Source organism: Pleurodeles waltl, chromosome 11 (assembly GCF_031143425.1).
Source record: "Pleurodeles waltl isolate 20211129_DDA chromosome 11, aPleWal1.hap1.20221129, whole genome shotgun sequence".
NCBI lineage: Eukaryota > Metazoa > Chordata > Amphibia > Caudata > Salamandridae > Pleurodeles > Pleurodeles waltl.
The window spans coordinates 194,948,504-194,965,628 of record NC_090450.1 but is presented as its reverse complement, the minus strand read 5'-3'; the positions used below and the strand labels follow the sequence as shown (position 1 = coordinate 194,965,628).

The 17,125-nt window shown below is 46.7% G+C and overlaps 1 protein-coding gene across 1 annotated transcript in view; it reads right to left on the bottom strand.

Moving 5' to 3' along the window:
* LOC138266595 (phospholipid scramblase family member 5-like) overlaps positions 1-17,125 on the bottom strand; it is a 243,744-nt gene that overhangs the window by 177,240 nt on the left and 49,379 nt on the right. Inside the window, exon 2 of the mRNA XM_069215431.1 lies at positions 4,677-4,837. Within this exon, the coding sequence (XP_069071532.1) occupies positions 4,677-4,837 (161 nt within the window). The remainder of the gene's footprint in view (positions 1-4,676; positions 4,838-17,125) is intronic.

The following is a 17,125-nucleotide window of genomic DNA, read 5'->3' as shown; positions in this document are numbered from 1 at the left end:
AGGCATTCCTTTAAGTCAGTTCTTGTGAAATAGAAGGAATTGTACGGCTATGAAAGAATTTTTGAGACATTCTGAAGTATTGAGGTTATCCCCCTAAATTGGTGAAGGACTCTCTGAAAAGAGCTAAGTACTATGACCGTCAATCTATGTTTCCAAAGAATGATAGAAAATCGAACGAAAGGTTGGTATGTACCATTTGTCATTCAAATATAAATGACAAAATTAGAAGAATTATAAATTCATAATGGCAAATCCTTAATGTAAGATTGGAGACTGAGCATTTGGAGAAACCACTTTTTGCCTTCAAAAAGAACAATAATTTGAGGAATTTGTTGGTTTAATCTAGACAACTATTAGCAAGGACCCTCTGCCAAAGACAATTTTAGGACTAGATCCGATTACCGGGAAACATAGGTGTGGTAACTGTGCAGCCTGTAGTGGTGCTATAGTTTCCAACATCACGTGTAACAACAAGACAATTGATTTGAGAACTATGTCGAATTGCAGATCTAAAAATGTCATTTATCTGATTTTTTGCCCATGCAATTTGGGGTATGTCGGGGAAACAGCGAGGGAGTTTAGGACGAGGTATTACGAGCGTAGGTCATCCTTGAAGACCCAGAAACAGAATGCACCACTAGTGACACACTGGTCTGAGCACAAGCATAAGGAGAATGATATTAGATGGGCAATCTTGGAGAAGAATCTCCCTAGAAGTGGCTGCGATGTAGACAAGGAAAGGAAAAAAACTGGAGGTATTTTGGATCTTTTACTTGGACACATTTTGTAAAGGACTTAATGAAGAAATTCCGTGGGAAAACACCTCATGAGTTCCATGTATTATTAGATCTGAGCTAGGAGATATAGCTTGTTTAGCTTCTAGTTCTCCTAGGTATGCCTTATATTTTAGACCTGTTAAAATGGCCGCCATGGTTGCTAGATGTAGGAGTCTCCCGTGAGAAATAGTCCTTTTTTTATGTTAAGTTCATCCTTGAGCCTCGTTTGCAGTACATTAAAAAAGAACGCTCTTTCGGAACAGATCCTTTCTATGGGTCTGAATACGATTAAAACATGCGTGTAACAGGAGTTTGAGTATTTGTCGCGTTTCAGGTAAGACGTTCCGAAAACAAATGAGTTTTTGGCTACAGAGGAGCACGTGATGTTAATATCAGCGGGTACTTTGTGGCAACAAGGAGTTAAGATCTGGTTGCTTGTCTGGCAATCATTCCGGTTTTCTCGATTCAGGAGTTTCGTTTTTTTACATTTTTAGAATATACTGTAAATATTGCGATTTTCCGCGAAGAGCAATATAATCAGGATATGCTTTTATATTTTGCATAAGAGACATATCCCTCATTGATTTTAGGCCTACGTGATTTTTGATTCATATGTTATTATTTTTTTTAGTTTTTGGCTTACAGATATCTGGAATAAGAGATACAGAACTTACTATATACGGGAGAGTTTTCAGTTGGTACAGTTACTAATTGATCATTTTTATTTTAATGAATGTTTATTTGGTGGCGTTTTTCCTAGGGGAGCTTTTATTTATTTGTGGCATTGTCTTTATTCCTTTCTTGGAAGTTCACTATATAGGTGACGGTTTCGGTTGATGCACTTTCACTGTTATATTCTTTTTGGGTGTTTTAGCCATCTTGGGATATGTATTCACATCCACTGTTTTGCTATATTAGTTACCACTGGCTGGGATAAAAAATCTCCCCCCCAAAAAAAACTCAGCCTCAACTCGGACTGAGGAGGCAGAGGGAGCTCCCAACACTGGAGAGAGCCCACAGGTGACCAAGCAGCACCCACGGGAGTCCCAGGACACGGGGACAAAGAAGTTGCAAATTGCGGTTGGTACAGCACAACAAAAGAGGATCCCACGCCGCCGGAGAACAGCTCAGAGAGTTGTGCATCGCAGGATGGAGTGCTGGGAATCTGGGCTACACTGTGTACGAAGGATTCTTGGAAGAAGTTCACAGAAGCCCAAGGAGTTAGAGATGAGGCAGTGCACAGGGGTACTGTTGCAAACCGGGAAGGCAAGCTCTTACCTCCTCCAAATTTGGCCAGCTGGACCTTAGGACAGTCTCGGTCAGATGGCTCCACCACCTGTGTTCCAGGGAGCATGTTCGTCATCAGGAGAGGAGTTCCAGAGAACCAATCATCGTCTTGGAAGGTGCCAGCAGGAGCAGGGAAGCGACTCCGTCATTGTACAAGAGATTCCTTCAGTTCTTCTGGTGAAGGGTGAAGACAGGGAGTCCTCAGAGTGTGCATACCTTGGAAACTGTTGCAAATGCTGGCTGGAGCTGAAGTTGCAGGTCACAGGAGTTGTCCTGGATACTTTGTTGCAGTTACAGCGGTTCCTGGAGCAGTCTGCAGTTGATCCAATGGTCAGAAGCTGAAGCAGAGGATTCCTGGGGGAGTCTTGCAAGCTGAATCTGAAGAGGAACCCACAGGAGAGACCCTGAATAGCCCTGAGAAGGGGATTGGCTACCTACCCAGGTATGCACCTATCAGGAGGGGTCTCTGGCGTCACCTGCTAGCACTGGCCACTCAGAGATCTCCAGAGTGTCCCCACACCTCAGAAAACAAGATGGCTAACGCCAGGGACACACTGGAGGAGCTTTGGGCACCACCCCTGGGGTGGTGGTGGACAGAGAAGTAGTCACTCCCCCTGCCTTTGTCCAGTTTTGCGCCAGAGCAGGGACTTGGGGTCCCTGAACCGGTGTAGACTGGCTTATGCAAGGAGGGCACCATCTGTGCCCTTCCAAGCATTTCCAGAGCCTCTGGAATGCTACCCCTCCCAAGCCTCTTACACCCAATTCCAAAGGGAGATGGTGTAACACCCTCCTCCCAAAGGAAATGCTTTGTTCTGCCTTCCTGGGACTGAGCTGCTCAATCCCCAGGAAGGCAGAACCCTGTCTGTGAGGTGGCAGCAGCTGTAGGTGCAGTGCAAGCCTCAAAGAGCTGGTTTGGCAGTACTCGGGGTCCATGGTGGCGCCCAAGGGTGCCCTCACACTTAGTAACTTTGCAACTAGTCTTCAGTAAACGGAGGTTAGACAGATAGGTGACTTAAAAGTTACTTAAGTGCAGTGAAAATGGCTGTGAAATAGTGTGTGCACACAGGCTGCAGTGGCAGTCCAGAAGAAGGGTTTGTCTAAGCTCCTTATGGGTGGAAAAAGAAATGCTGCAGCCCATAAGAATCTCCTGGTACTCCAATGCCCTGGGTACCATATACTAGGGACTTATAAGAGGGGTCCAGTGTGTCAATTGGATTTGGAATATGAAGTCACTAAACTATAGTGACTAATTTGGAAGCTGAGAGAGCATAAGCACTGACGTTCTGGTTAGCAGAACTTCAGTGATACAGTTAAGCTCTACTGACAACACACACGTTAGGCCACAAACTATGAGCACTGGGCTCCTGGCTAGCAGGATCCCAGTGAGACAGTAAAAACACACTCCCACACACTCACACACACAGGCCAAAAGTGGGGTAACCATGCTAGAAAGAGGCTACTTTCTCATACAGGTCACACAAGACTTTTTGTAATGCATAGTTGTATAGTTAGGCCTTCATTATGAGTGACCTGGTAACAGAGGTGATAATTACGGGACTGATAAAATCTGACTCCTCTGGCCAGATTTGATCAGGTGCAATAATTATTACATATTAGAAGGTTTTGGGCTATAGCATACGCATTTTGTTCCTTATCACACCAACTTCTGTATTTTCTAGTAACTACTAGCCCCTTTTACAGACTTAAATTCTGTCAGGCTTGACCTGCCAAAATTGAAATCTGATGTTTGGGGTTTTAATGGCCCTGGTGATTACATAGTGTGACAAACTTTTCACTATTCCAAACTCTGCACCTTTCATAATCCTTTACTGCAAGGATCAGAATTTAAAGGCGGGGTAATTAACGTCTATTTCAAGTTATGTCAAGTGTGCTGTTTAAAATGGTGAATAATATGTGGATTTTGGTGCTCTGGAGATTGAAATCAAAATGTACTGCTATTTAAGGGACATTTTCCCTTGTCTAAATTGCAGGGCATGTGGTAATTACCACACAAATGTAGATTCCGATGCAAACAGTAGTTTCTATCGGCATCAGAAAAGAATGTGCCATTGTAATATGGGGTCCATATAGTTGTTCAATTTTCCTGATTGACTAATATGTCATGTACTCTAATGGAGCAGTTCTGTGTCCCATTTTCTTTGGGTAAGGTGACTCATGTACACATGTTTCACCTCTAATTACTCACATGCTGAACAGAATTGATTTGTAAACACTTTAGGCAATTTGGAATATACTCTGAACACTTTGCCAGGTTTCTACAGTTTTATGTGTTTACATTTCACTAGAAACTTAAAGTTGATCCATGCCATAAAATTATAAAACAGCCCAGTAAAATAACACATATCTGTTCAACCATTTTCGAATACGTTGGTTCAGGCAGTGCAGTAATACCATTCCTAAAATGTAAATGAAGGTTCTCAGAACATATGACCAGTTAAGGGATTTCTATCATGAAAGCATATCTTTGTATTTCACATTAATCACCATAGATGCATTAGTGGGTAGGAAGTAATATAATGTCAAACCTCTTAACAGTGGTCTAATAAAACATCACCTTAATTAAAGTAGCACATTATTAAATGATATACATACCTTACTCAACTGCCCCAATCCAGGAGGAAATTTGAATGCTGGAGGAGTAGAAATTGCTTCATTCCAAACAGGTGTAGGCGCAGAAGGCTTTCCTTTGCTCTCAGAATGTGATAAACCAGGAGGATAACTGTCCATGCCTTTATTTGGTTGGCCATGAAGATCTACAAAGAAATATACTTTATTGAGAAGTAAAAAATGGAATGTGACTTGGTATATGCAGCAATATTTATTTTGAGATGTGAAGCCATTAAAATAAATTATAGCTATTTATTTACACAAAGTCTGACTTGTTGATATTATTACTGCCAGTTATTTTAGTTAGATAACACATAAACTTCTAATTTAATGTAAAGTTTATCGTACATCAGTTCAATTACTTTCACAAACATTCTCATGGGAGTTAAAACGGAAGACATCGGACTTTTACCTTTTGTTCTCCCTCAGACAGATCTGCTCTGCACAACTCTATTATTTTGGCATTTTTCTCAACTGTTATCTACAGGCAAACAATCATATACACCACCATTTCATTCACTAGTTCACTAGTTTCAATATATATTTCCCTATTTGAATAACAAATTAAGTTAACTGCACCTATACTAAAATACATAACAGATAAAATTCAATAGGGTCCTATTTTGACATCTTAATGTTCTGGTGATATAAAAACAAATTGGCCTTTGGCCTTGGGGGTTATGATATCATCAGAGCCCATAACTAACACTATACATATATATATACATCTTTGATAATGTCATTGATAATATCAATGTAATATTTGCAGTAACATTTTTTACGAAATATATATATGCATATATATATATATATATATATATATATATATATATATATTTTGTCAAAATTTTTACTGCAAATTTTATATTGATATTATCAATGACGTTATCAAAGATGTCATGAGTGCCATAATTTGTGGGGTAATTAGCAGTGCTCGGTGAGGGTGCAAGTTATAGTTACCTTAGGGCACGAGTAATAGTTCCTTGAGATAACTCTAACTATAACAGGTGAATTTCTATAGTTTTGTATGTTTAAAATGTGAGCTTAACTATAGCATCCCTGTAACTTTTCTTTTTTAAGTGAATTTCTATGTTTTTAAAAAATTCTATTTCCTAACTATAACCTCCCTGTAACCTTTGCTTTTTTCAGTGAATTTTTATGTTTTTGTTACTTTGGCAGTGTGCGGTGACGGCTGGCCAACCCCCTATAAGTACTCAACCTTGCGCCGCACACAGCCTTCGGCAGGGACAATAGATGAAAACGTCACTTCCTGCAACTGAGAGCAGTTTGACAGCTCTCACTTGCAGAAAGTGAAGCATTTGCTCTGACACGGTGGGAGCTGTTGAAGGTCCTGCCTAGTCAGAACAAACAGTTATTTCAGGGGGGTGGGCACCAGGGGAGATAGCTGGAGCCGGACCTCAGGGATGGTGGTCCCCAGGGCAATCTATGGCTCCTCCAGGGGGCCATGGGCCACCCAATGTAAAATAGCCCCAGGAAGGTGGTTGTCCCTGGGGCTGCAGTGGGGCTGTGCAACCCCTTGCACTGTATTTCATTAGAACCCCGGGAAGGCTTCAGTCCTCAGGGCCACAGGGCAGCATCCTCCCCCCCCCCAACATTGTATTTCATTAGAGCCCTGGGGAGATGGTGGTGCCCAGGGCTGCAGGAGGGCTGCGTGTCCTCCCATTGTATTTCATCAAGGACCCGTGAAGGTGGTGGCCTTCAGGGCTGCAGGGGGGGTGCACGGCCCCCACATTCATAATAAATGAAGCCCTAGGGAGGTGGCAGTCCCCAGGGCATTAAGATGCCCTAGGAGGGGGGCCTGTGTGCCCCCTCCTTTGTTTCAAAATGCCCACAGGACCTGGCCCACTCGGGGGCTTCATAAAAACAAGCACAGGACACCAGGCTTGTTTTTTTATATATTTTTTTCTGTGAATTTGAGACATTGTTGCAAATTTGCAGCAACATTTTTTTAAAATGATTTTCCCTTTGGCCATAGCACCAGAGCTAAGGGGTCTGTCGGTAGTGGTTTCCCTTTGTTGACTTTAGTGGATCAGCTTCCACACACCTGCATCACCCTCAGAACTATGATTAACTCTGTCTATTTGAGAAAGCAAACTTCCACATTATGTTCTTGACAATAGATCACATCTATTACCTTCAATTATATTGTACTGCAGCATCACTCTTAAAAATTATTTACCTCTCTTGAATTCAGTGCATCAAACTTCCTTATCAGTTGAATATTACCTCATCCTCATTGCCTTCATTAGCAGCACACTCTAACAGAGCTGTTGCACCCACTCCACAATGGATCACCGCAAGTTAGCTCATTGGGACTTTCATCCAACAAGCTGGTTTTACTCTTCCAGAATGTTACACCGTTCAAAGTCAGTAAAGTGCAGCATAACTCTTCAACAATAGTTCACTGTTGTAAATTAGCATCTTTTGCATGGAATCCGCCAAGATTTTTGGCTGAAAATGTTTTGTTTTGCCTTAGGACTCTGAGCACCTTACTCCTGCTAACTAGTGATAAAGTGCTTGCAATCTCCATTTCAACCATGTTGAAATTGCTATACACCTGATTTGCACATCTAATTTAGTGTTAAGTCCCTGGTATATGGTATTACATGTACCTAGGGCTGTAAATATACTACCATTGGGCTGAAGCTCTAGTTATACCACTAAAGTAGCACTATAAAAATCTGTTTCCAGGCCCGCAACTGCACCTTGGGTGTGTAGTTTTAAACTACTATTTTGATGTGTCAAAATAAGTATTTTGACAGTCCTAAACCTTCTTCCTGACTACTTATGTCACCCCTAAGGTAGGTCTTGGATGCCCATAGGGTAGGGTGCTTAGTATATAAAAGTAAAGCATGTTTATTTACTGTTTTACATGTCCTGGCAGTGGAAAACCTCCAACATTGTTTTGACTGTCACAAGGTTGGCTCTCCCATAAGCTAGCACTGGTTCATCGTATTACAGCTAATAAATGCGAAATTCCAGTTTGGGAACAGCTAGAAAAATAATTCAAGGACTCATTTTAATAATAATTTAAATTCCAATTTAATGGTGAGGATGGATTTTACATTACTATTTTAGAAAATACATTTCTACAAAGTTGTCTTGCTGCTGCCTAAAATCGAAAGGCCTTTCCACCAGCATCTATCTGTCACATGACTGACAGTAGACAAAGGGCCACCAGTGTGGAGAGGGAGTTTCTCGACCTTCAAAGGATTGTCTGTGGCTTATGCCCAGTCCCTTCCTGAGTTTCAAAGGGTAGCTACCCAGCACCTGGAAGATACGATTCACACTTAAGCCTGTCGCTATTTTGTCTTTCTAGTCAGGCTGGCTCCTTACCTAGTGGTAGGTGGGAGCTGCCCAGAAACGGATTAGAGAGGGGTTAAAGAATTGCTTCCCCATCCACATGCTGGCTCTGGACATAATATGCATCCCTAGCTCTCTCCTTAGAATACCCTTGACCTGACAAGAATCAGAAGGTCTGGAGAACCTGAAGGAACAGTGGATCTGGTTCCCTGGAACCTAGTACCCCAGAAGTGGCTCCAAGGGTGAGTTGGATGACCTCCTGTTTGAGCTACAGGACTTCTTCAAGTTTCCAGAGGCCTGTTCCTGCTTTCCAGCTGACCAGTCACAACTGAACCTGACCTAGTCCCTTCTGCTGGTGTCAATGGAAGTCAGCTCTGACCCCAAGTTCTGTCCCCAAGGTCATGGACCCTTGGCTGTGGTAAGAGTATAATCCTCCCAGCATAACTTAAAGATTCACCGGACCCAACGGCAGATATCAATGTCAAAAACCTTCATCATAGGCTTTCCAGGACTCAATGCCGAGCAGCAGCTGATCTCCAGCTTCACCGGACTTGACGCCGGACAGTACCCTTAACCAGCTTCACCGGCCTTGGCACCAAGCATCATCAGCATATTGATGCAATCAGTCTTGGTCAATGGCATCACCGGGCCCAGACCTGAGCAAACTCCAATTGAACCTGAGACCTCACATAGGTGGTCATTATGACATTGGCGGTCAGTTGACCGCCACGCCAGTGATAGTGGTAGTACCGTTGCCAGGCTGGAGGTAATGACTGCCAAATTATGAGCATGACCCCTCCCATAGACAGTCAATGTACCACCTCAACCACCAGTGTGGTACAACCACAGCGGTAGCTTACTTCAGGCTGACGGAAGACAAGGATCCGCCAAACATATTATGCCATAGCAGACCGCCGGGATTTCCGGGGAAGTAGCTATGCCACCAAAAGCCTGGCGGAAACACATCATATAAAAGGAGTCACACATCTCCAGGGACACAGAGGAGTCTGCGTCTGCCCAGGAGCACCAACGCCAACGAAGATGACGACGGTGAGTACAGCTGCCTAGCACACAAGGGAGGGAGGGGAGAGTGACACACACACACATGCACAACACACACCAAATACACATGCCACACACCCAGAACCATCTGCAGTGAAAACCCACACCAACATAACCCAGGAGCAAAGAAACTAAGGACACATACCTGTTGTCCAACCACTGTAATTAGGTGGTAACAGCGACTTCAATTGCAAAAAGTGAAAAATATATATAAAAATATGTAAAGAAAGGGCCATCGGCGAGTCCAAAGTCATCAATGGTCACAGGGTAACGTCCAAGGCCCAACTTGACTCCTGACAGCCCAGTTACTCCACTGGGCAGGGGCAACATGGACATGGTAGGCAGGCACCTCAGGGGGTGAGGGGTGGGTCGAATAGGGGGGTTTCTTTTTGGGAGTGGGATCCTTGGGCTTGGATTTGGGAGGGGGTGGGTCCTTGCCCTTCTGTTTTGGGGCAGAGGAGTGGTCTTGGGACAGGGGGCCAGACGGCCACCCTTCTTCACCTTAGTGGCAGGAGTACTCTTAGGGGGAGAACTGGAGTCAATTTGGAGCTGGAGGTACTGGGCTGGGGGGGGTGGGACTTTTCTCTTACAGGCAGGAAGGAGGGCAGGGAAGGGAAGAGGTCAAGGCAGGAAAGGAAAAGCTTTTTATGACCAATGGGGTGGGTTTTGGGAAGAGGAATGGGAGTAGAGATAAAGGGAGTGGTGTGCTGGGCTTGGGTGCAGGTGCATGGACAGTGTGGGTGTGTGAGATGGATGGCTGTTGGGGGTCTGAGTGGGAGCGCTTATGTGTCTTTGGGGGGTCAGACAGGGTGTGGGAGGACAAACAGGATGTGTGGAGGTATGTTGTGGTAGTGTCTGCAAGTGAGGTGGGTGTGCTACAAGAGTGGTGGTGGTGGTGGTTACTGCGCCGGTGGTGTGGGGTGCATGTCTGTGGGTATGCACTTGTGGTGACTGTGGTCAAGGCTATATAGGTGGCAGGATCTGGGATTGTTGGTGCAGTGCATGCAGGTGTGAGTGCTGATGTGACTGCGGCGGAGGAGGAGGATGGGGAGACAGTGGAGGCAGTGGCTGTTTTTGTGTGTGCATCTGTGTGCTGGCTGTGTGTGTGCTTGTGGAGTGAAGTGTGCTGCCTGTGTTTGTCTGTGCGACTCCTGTCCGTTGTTTTGGGTGTATGCTTGTCAGAATGTGTGCGTGGGATGGATTAGGGAGAGGAGACAGCGACTGGGAAGAGGTAGTTTGACGGGGGATGGAAGAAACGGGGAGATTGGCTGCCGTCAGAGAGGAGGCCAGAGCCTGATATGATCTCTGTAGGGCCGCCAAGCCACTGGGAATACCCTCCAGGAAAGCATTGCACTGCTGCATCTGGGATGCCAGCCCATGGATGGCATTCACTATGGTTGACTGCCCTACGGAGATGGATCTCAGGAGGTCAATAGCCTCTTCACTGAGGGCAGCAGGGCTGACTCTGGCAGGGCCTGAGGTGCCTGGGGTGAAGGAGACGCCCACCCTCCTGGATGAGCAGGCATGGGCAACTGGGTGGGGGGCTAGTAGGAGGGCAGTGCTGGTACGGGGGATGGCGGAAGATGACATAGCTGCGGTGACCCAAGAGGGGTCCGCCACTATCAGGGAGCTTCCATTAGAGGAGGAATCAGAGTCAGTTGTATCAGCTCCAGTCTCCCCCATGGTGCTTCCCTCGCCCTCCAACCCACTGGTCCCCTCGGCCTCAGTGGATTCTGCCTCCTGGGTCCCATGGGTTGCAGTTCCCTCACTCGCCAGTGCCCTTGCTCCTTCGCCAGATGATGCTAATGCACTGATGGACAGGATGACAGAGGAGAGGGGGGGGGATAAAGAAAGGGAGCACAGGGTCAATCATGCACCAACAGCACAGACGGTATACATATCACAATCACTCCCTGGGACTTACATTGCGCTGAATGGACCACAGTGACAAACCATTGCTTAGGTAGTACAGCAGGAATGAACTCAAACATTTCCGTCTGCACACCTGCTGGGACCAACTAAGCCCTGTCTGACATCGCATGCTAGCTACCTAGCAATACCAAAAATGGATACCACCCTACATAGCTAAGCAGGACCACGCAGGAATGGCCAAACCGGCATATTGGGGCATCCACTGACTAGAATCTTGCACCCAGATCCCATGCCAGGCAACAAAAATGTAATTCCATACACACTGTACTCACCCCCTTGTGGCTGCTGTGCTGCCCTCAAGCACCCATCCGACTCAGGATTGGCCCGCCAGTATGCGGGCCGTTAGTGGGGGTCAGGCTCCGACGGGCACCCATCCCTTGTTGAGAGGCTGTCCCCAGCTTGGCCTCTGTGGTCTTCCAGGTCCAGCATCTCAGGTCCTCCCACTGTTTCCTGCAGTGCGTGCTCCGCCGGTTATGGACCCCCAGGGTCTGCATGTCCTTGGCAATGGCATGACAAAACCCCTTCCTCTGTTGGGCGCTGACCAGCAGAGGAAACACAGACAGAAGGAAACCATGAACAATAGAATCAAGCCTGTCACACAAATGGACTACATACTGCATTTGCCCCTGAACAGGCACACACATGACCCGTACCTCTGCATTCACATTGCCTGCAGCCATACCCCCCAAATAACACACTGCTAGCACACACATACAGCTACATGTAGCCATGTCACATGCAACATACCCATGATGTACTCACATGTTGGTTTGGAGGATCATACAACTGCCCATAGAGGGGAAGGACACCATCCACAAGCCTCTCCAACTCCTTCAAAGTGAAGGCTGAGGTCCTTTCCCCTGTTGCACGGGCCATGGCAGGTTCCAGACACAGGTCACAGCAGCACACGCAGTGGAAATGTCATTGGGTGAAAAGTCATGAATCAAGTGAAGTGGTAGAAAGTAAATGGTGGTCACCTCCGGCGTTGATCATCACTGGTTTCTGTACTCCATAGAGCCCCATGTTAGCCAATGAGGAATTGCACGGTGGTGCAGACCGCCTTCTGCCATGATGCCAAAAGCCAGCAGAGTGAGGTCACTTTCACCTGTCCCTGCATACGGGACAGGCAGTTGCCATTTACTATGGCTAGTACTGATGTATTGATTTTATATGCGCATCATTGGTGTGGACTCTACACACCTGGACAATTCTAGAGTCATACATACATACATGCTCTGTGTATTATGATGTTGTGCTTCCATTGGTCCTGTTGTCACACCCATCTTACTTTAGGCTCACTTAGATACCAACAACTGTGGAGGAATAGGAGGATGAGGCAAGCACCCTTTGTACAGACCAGTTGTGGACTTGGCTACACTGGAGGACCGGCACATCATACTCACCTACCACCTGGACAGGGCCACAATCACAGAGCTGTGTGCACAACTGGAGCCTGATCTGATACCCACTATCCATAGCACCACAGCAATTCCCCCTCTTGTGCAGGTACAGTCAGTGTTCCATTTCCTGGCAACTGGTTATTTCCAGGTGACTATGGGCTTGTCTCAGGAATGTCACAGACAATGTTCTTGATTGTGCTTGGAAGGGTTTTGGCTGCCTTGCTCAAACACATGTGCAGCTACATCACATTTCTACACAATGGGACACATACCACATGTGATCGGGGCCACTGACGGGACCCATATTGCCTTAATCCCTTCCTGGGGCAAGTTAGAAGGTGTACAGGAATAGGAAGAGTTTCCACTCTCTCAACGTCCCGATGGTGTGCCTTGCTGACCAGTACATCTCCCATGTCACAGACAAGTATCCTGGATCTGTGCATGATGCCTTTGTCTTAAGGAATAGCAGCTTCCCACAGGTGATGGCATGACAACAAAGGCACAGAGTGTGGCTTTTAGGTGAGCTTGTGTCCCCACCCAATGTATGTCAGTGTATGCCTACTGCCATTGTGCATGGCTAACGTGTGTCCCTCACTACTTCCAGGTGACTCCGGCTACCCAAACCTGTCCTGGCTGTTGACTCCTGTTAGGAATCCGAGAACATGGGCTGAAATTTGGTACAATGATGCTCATGGGTGTACCAGGAGGATTGTGGAACACACTTTTAGTCTCCTGAAAGCAAGGTTCAGGTGCCTCCATTTGACGGGAGGATCTCTATGCTACTCCCCTGAGAAGATCTTCCAGATTGTGGTGGTCTGCTGCATGCTGCACAATTTGGCCCTCAGACGCCATGTGCCCTGTCTGCAGTAGGAGGGGGCTGACAATGTACCTGTGGCAGCAGGGGACACTGAGAACAGTGAGGAAGAGGAGGAGGATGAGGACAACAGGACACATATAATTCAGCAGTACTTCCAATGACACTCAGGTAACACTTTTGCTCTATCCATGTCTCCAGTTTAGTAATGTGCTGTGTGGCTGTAGTGTGGTGCCAGTCACTACCTTTGCATCCCGTTTGACTTTCATGTATGCCTTCCCTTATTGTAGATGTTGGTGTGGTTACAACAGTGTATTGATGTGATGACTATAGGCTGCTGAAACACATTTGTTGTATGGATTCACACATTACAGGACATTTACACAGGATCATGCAGTTCAATACAGTTAAACATGTTGCACATTACTTTCTGATAAAGCACTATTACTCAAGTTGTGTTCAAGGGTGTTTATTTGAATAAAAATTGATCAATGGAAAGTGCAATAGAGTGGGGTGATGGTTGGGAGCAGTCTAGTGTAGTGGACTAGTCTGTTTGTAGCACAGGTCCAATGTCCAAGGGGTCATAGGAAGAGGAGCAATGGCAGTCCAAAGTAAACAAGGTGACTCAATAGAACACAAGGGGGACATTCTGGATGGGCTCATTTCCTGGTGGCGGTCTTGGAAACTGTCTCTGGTATTTGTCTGGGTCGCAGGGAACGTTTGCAGGGTGTTTCACCTTCTGCAGGTGGAGGTGTGCTGGTGGCCTGTGAGTCCTGTGGCAGGGCCTCCAGTCCACTAGCTGCAGTAGATGTGGAGGGCTAGTCAGTACACTGGATAGTGGTAGGGGCCCGCTGGTGTGCTGTGTACTCACGCATGATGTTCGCCATGTCACTCTGAATCCCTGCAATGGAGGCCATGGTGGTATTCAAGGCCTGCAATTGTTGCATGACCTCCTGGTGGTGTTACCCCTGCAGCCGCTGGTTCTCCTGCATGATGTTAAACACCTGACCCATCCTGTTCTGGGATTGTTGGTATGCCCCCAGGACATTTGTGAGTGCCTCCTGGGCAGTCGGTTCCCTGAGCCTGGCCTCCCCATAGAGCACAGCTGTCCTCTGACTGTCCCTGGCCCCCTGTACCTGTGTCCCCCAAACTGTGTGCCCACTCCCACTGACACCAGGACCTTCATCGTCTTACCTGTGTGGTGTTGACTTGGGTCCCTGTACAGGTGGGCACACTACTGGTTGATGTGTCCCAGGGACAGAGGTTTGGGGACACTGGCTGGCTGCTGTGATGTTTAAGTCTGGGGGGGACCTGTAGTGGACTGGCTGTGGGATGTGGTAGTCGACTGACCAGTGGTCCCAGATGGGCCAGGGAGTTCATCCAGATCAAAACCTCCAGAGTTGCTGTCATCACTGATGGCATCTTCTGGTGGGAGACTGGGTTGCAATGGCATCTCCTCGCTGATGACATTGGCTGGGGCACCTGTGGGGATGTAAGTGATTTGTTAGGGCAATCATCTGTAACATACTCTGCATTTCTACCTTTCCCAATGATATTGGTGGTGTCCTCCCATCTTTGGTAGTGTAGGGTGATGGATTGTGGGATAGGTAGTTCTACATGCTGTCCATGCATTGGTGGTGGGTGTGCCTTCAGTGCTGGGATGGAAGTGCTTGCAGTATGTATGGCATGCAGGGGTAGACATTTAGGTGTGGTAATTGGGGTGGTGCACTGTGTGGGATGGAGTGGAGTGAAGGGAGTCAGGGAGATGGCATGCAGGTATGGGATGGTGATAGGTTGTTAATAGTGGCTCACCAGTTACCAGTCCTCCGGCTACTCCAGTGAGCTCCTCAGGATGCAGTATTGCCAAGACTTGCTCCTCCCATGCTGTCAGCTGTGGGGGAAGAGATGGGGGTCCACCGCCAGTCCTCCTGATGGTGATCTAGTGCCTTGCTGCAATGGAACGCACCTTCCCCCATAGATCGTTCCACCTTTTCCGAATGTCGTCCCTTGTGTGTGGATGTTGTCTCACGGCATTCACCCTATCCAGGATCCTCCACAATAGGTCCATTTTCCTGGCAATGAAGATCTGCTGTACCTGTGCTCAAAGCAGCTGTGGCTCTACCCTGACTATTTCCTCCACCATCACTCACAAGTCTTCATCAGTGAAACAGGGGTTCCTTTGTGGGGACATGGGTGTTGTGTGGTGTGTGTTGAACAGAGGGTTTTGAGTGATGTGGTGGTGTGTGTGGTGCATGATGGATGAATGGGTAGTTGTGGTATGTGTGGGCAGTTGTCTCTGGGATTGGCGTGGCAAGGTGTAAAGGTATTCTGCCGTTGGTGGGTGTGTGGGGTGTTCGGATTTGTGTCAGGTGTGGGATTTTTGTTCTGGCCAATGTTGTCTTGTTTTGTGTTTGGGTGGCCAATTCCGCCAGGGTGGTGTGCACCGCCAATGGTTTACCGCCATTAAATGTCTGCTGTAGTGATTCGTGGGTCATTATTTGGAGGGTGTTGTTTTGGTGGCGTACCAGTATGGGTGCTAGTTTCGACAGTTTTTCGCCTTTGTTGGGTCTAGCGGATTTGGGGTTGTGGCTGGTTTTTGTCGGCTTTGTGTGTGTGTGTGTCATAATCTGGCAGAAGGATGTTCACCTCTGCGGCGGTATGTTAGCAGCTATCACTACAGCGATATTTGGTATTTACCACCAATGACATAATGAGGGCCATAGTGTCTTTCTGTTGTTGAGCCCTTCCTCATATCGACTTGGCTGCCTGGTCCAGCTGAAGCATTTCTACATTCATAAAACTTTCTCTAATTCTGCAAATGACTTTCTGACCAGGACAAACCTGGTCCCTGTATCTGACTTGTACAGTCTCGGTCAGCCTTCACTTTGAATTTTTTGGGGGATGTAGCGTGACAAGATCTCTGTGGTTGACACTTGGCACTTTTTTTCTGTAATAGATTTTATTGAATTTTTAAGACATATATGGATCATTGGCCAACAAATCAGCAAACAGAGAATGTATATAGGAGAGGCATAAACAAAAAAAAAAGTACCTGCACAGTAACCCAAGCGCTGCCCCGACCTACATGGTTGTTAAATGATATATAGAAACCCCCAAAACCAAATGACCTGATCCTGTTCCACCCTGTCCCACCCTAACCCACAAACTGGTGAATTTCATCATTGATCACTTGTTGTTGAACTAACAGGTTCTAACACTACGCCACTGTAATCTGCACAAACCTTCCATAAGTTTGAGTGTTTTTGTAGACCGCCATGGGCCTAATGCACTGCCACTTCTAGACCCATACAGTAATCTAGGCCTCCCTTCAACACTTCCAGGGGCAGGAGGGACACCGCCTTCCACGTCCTCTCTATATTGCGCTTTGTCAGGGTCAGGCCAAGGAATAACAAAGACAACTTGTATTGATTACCCTCAATGCATCTGTGATAGGAAGGAGAGTAAGTTTCAGGGCCATAGGGATTGTCCAGCCGAAGACCCCACTCAAACAAGATGTCACACCTCTCCAGAAGCGATCCAGAGCAGGACAGCCCCATACCATGTGCAGAAAGGTGCCCTCCCCCACCTCACAATGAACGTAAGCCAGGGAGACAATCACCCCCATCCACCACAGCTGATGACGAGTGAAATATACCCTATGAAGATATTGAAGCTGGATCACCCTGATGTGGGCCACAATGGATGCATTTTGAGGCATGTCCAGAGCCTCAGTCCAGTCTTCATCACTCAAAGACCCCCACATCATCCTCCCATGGCCATCAGAGAGCCATGAACTTGACTGGGTAGATAGTGTTAGTGCGTCTGACTTTAATAAGTAAACTTACAAGGGGTTGCAAATAGGTCGATGAAGCTTTTGACTCACAATTAAGATGTTCTTACCA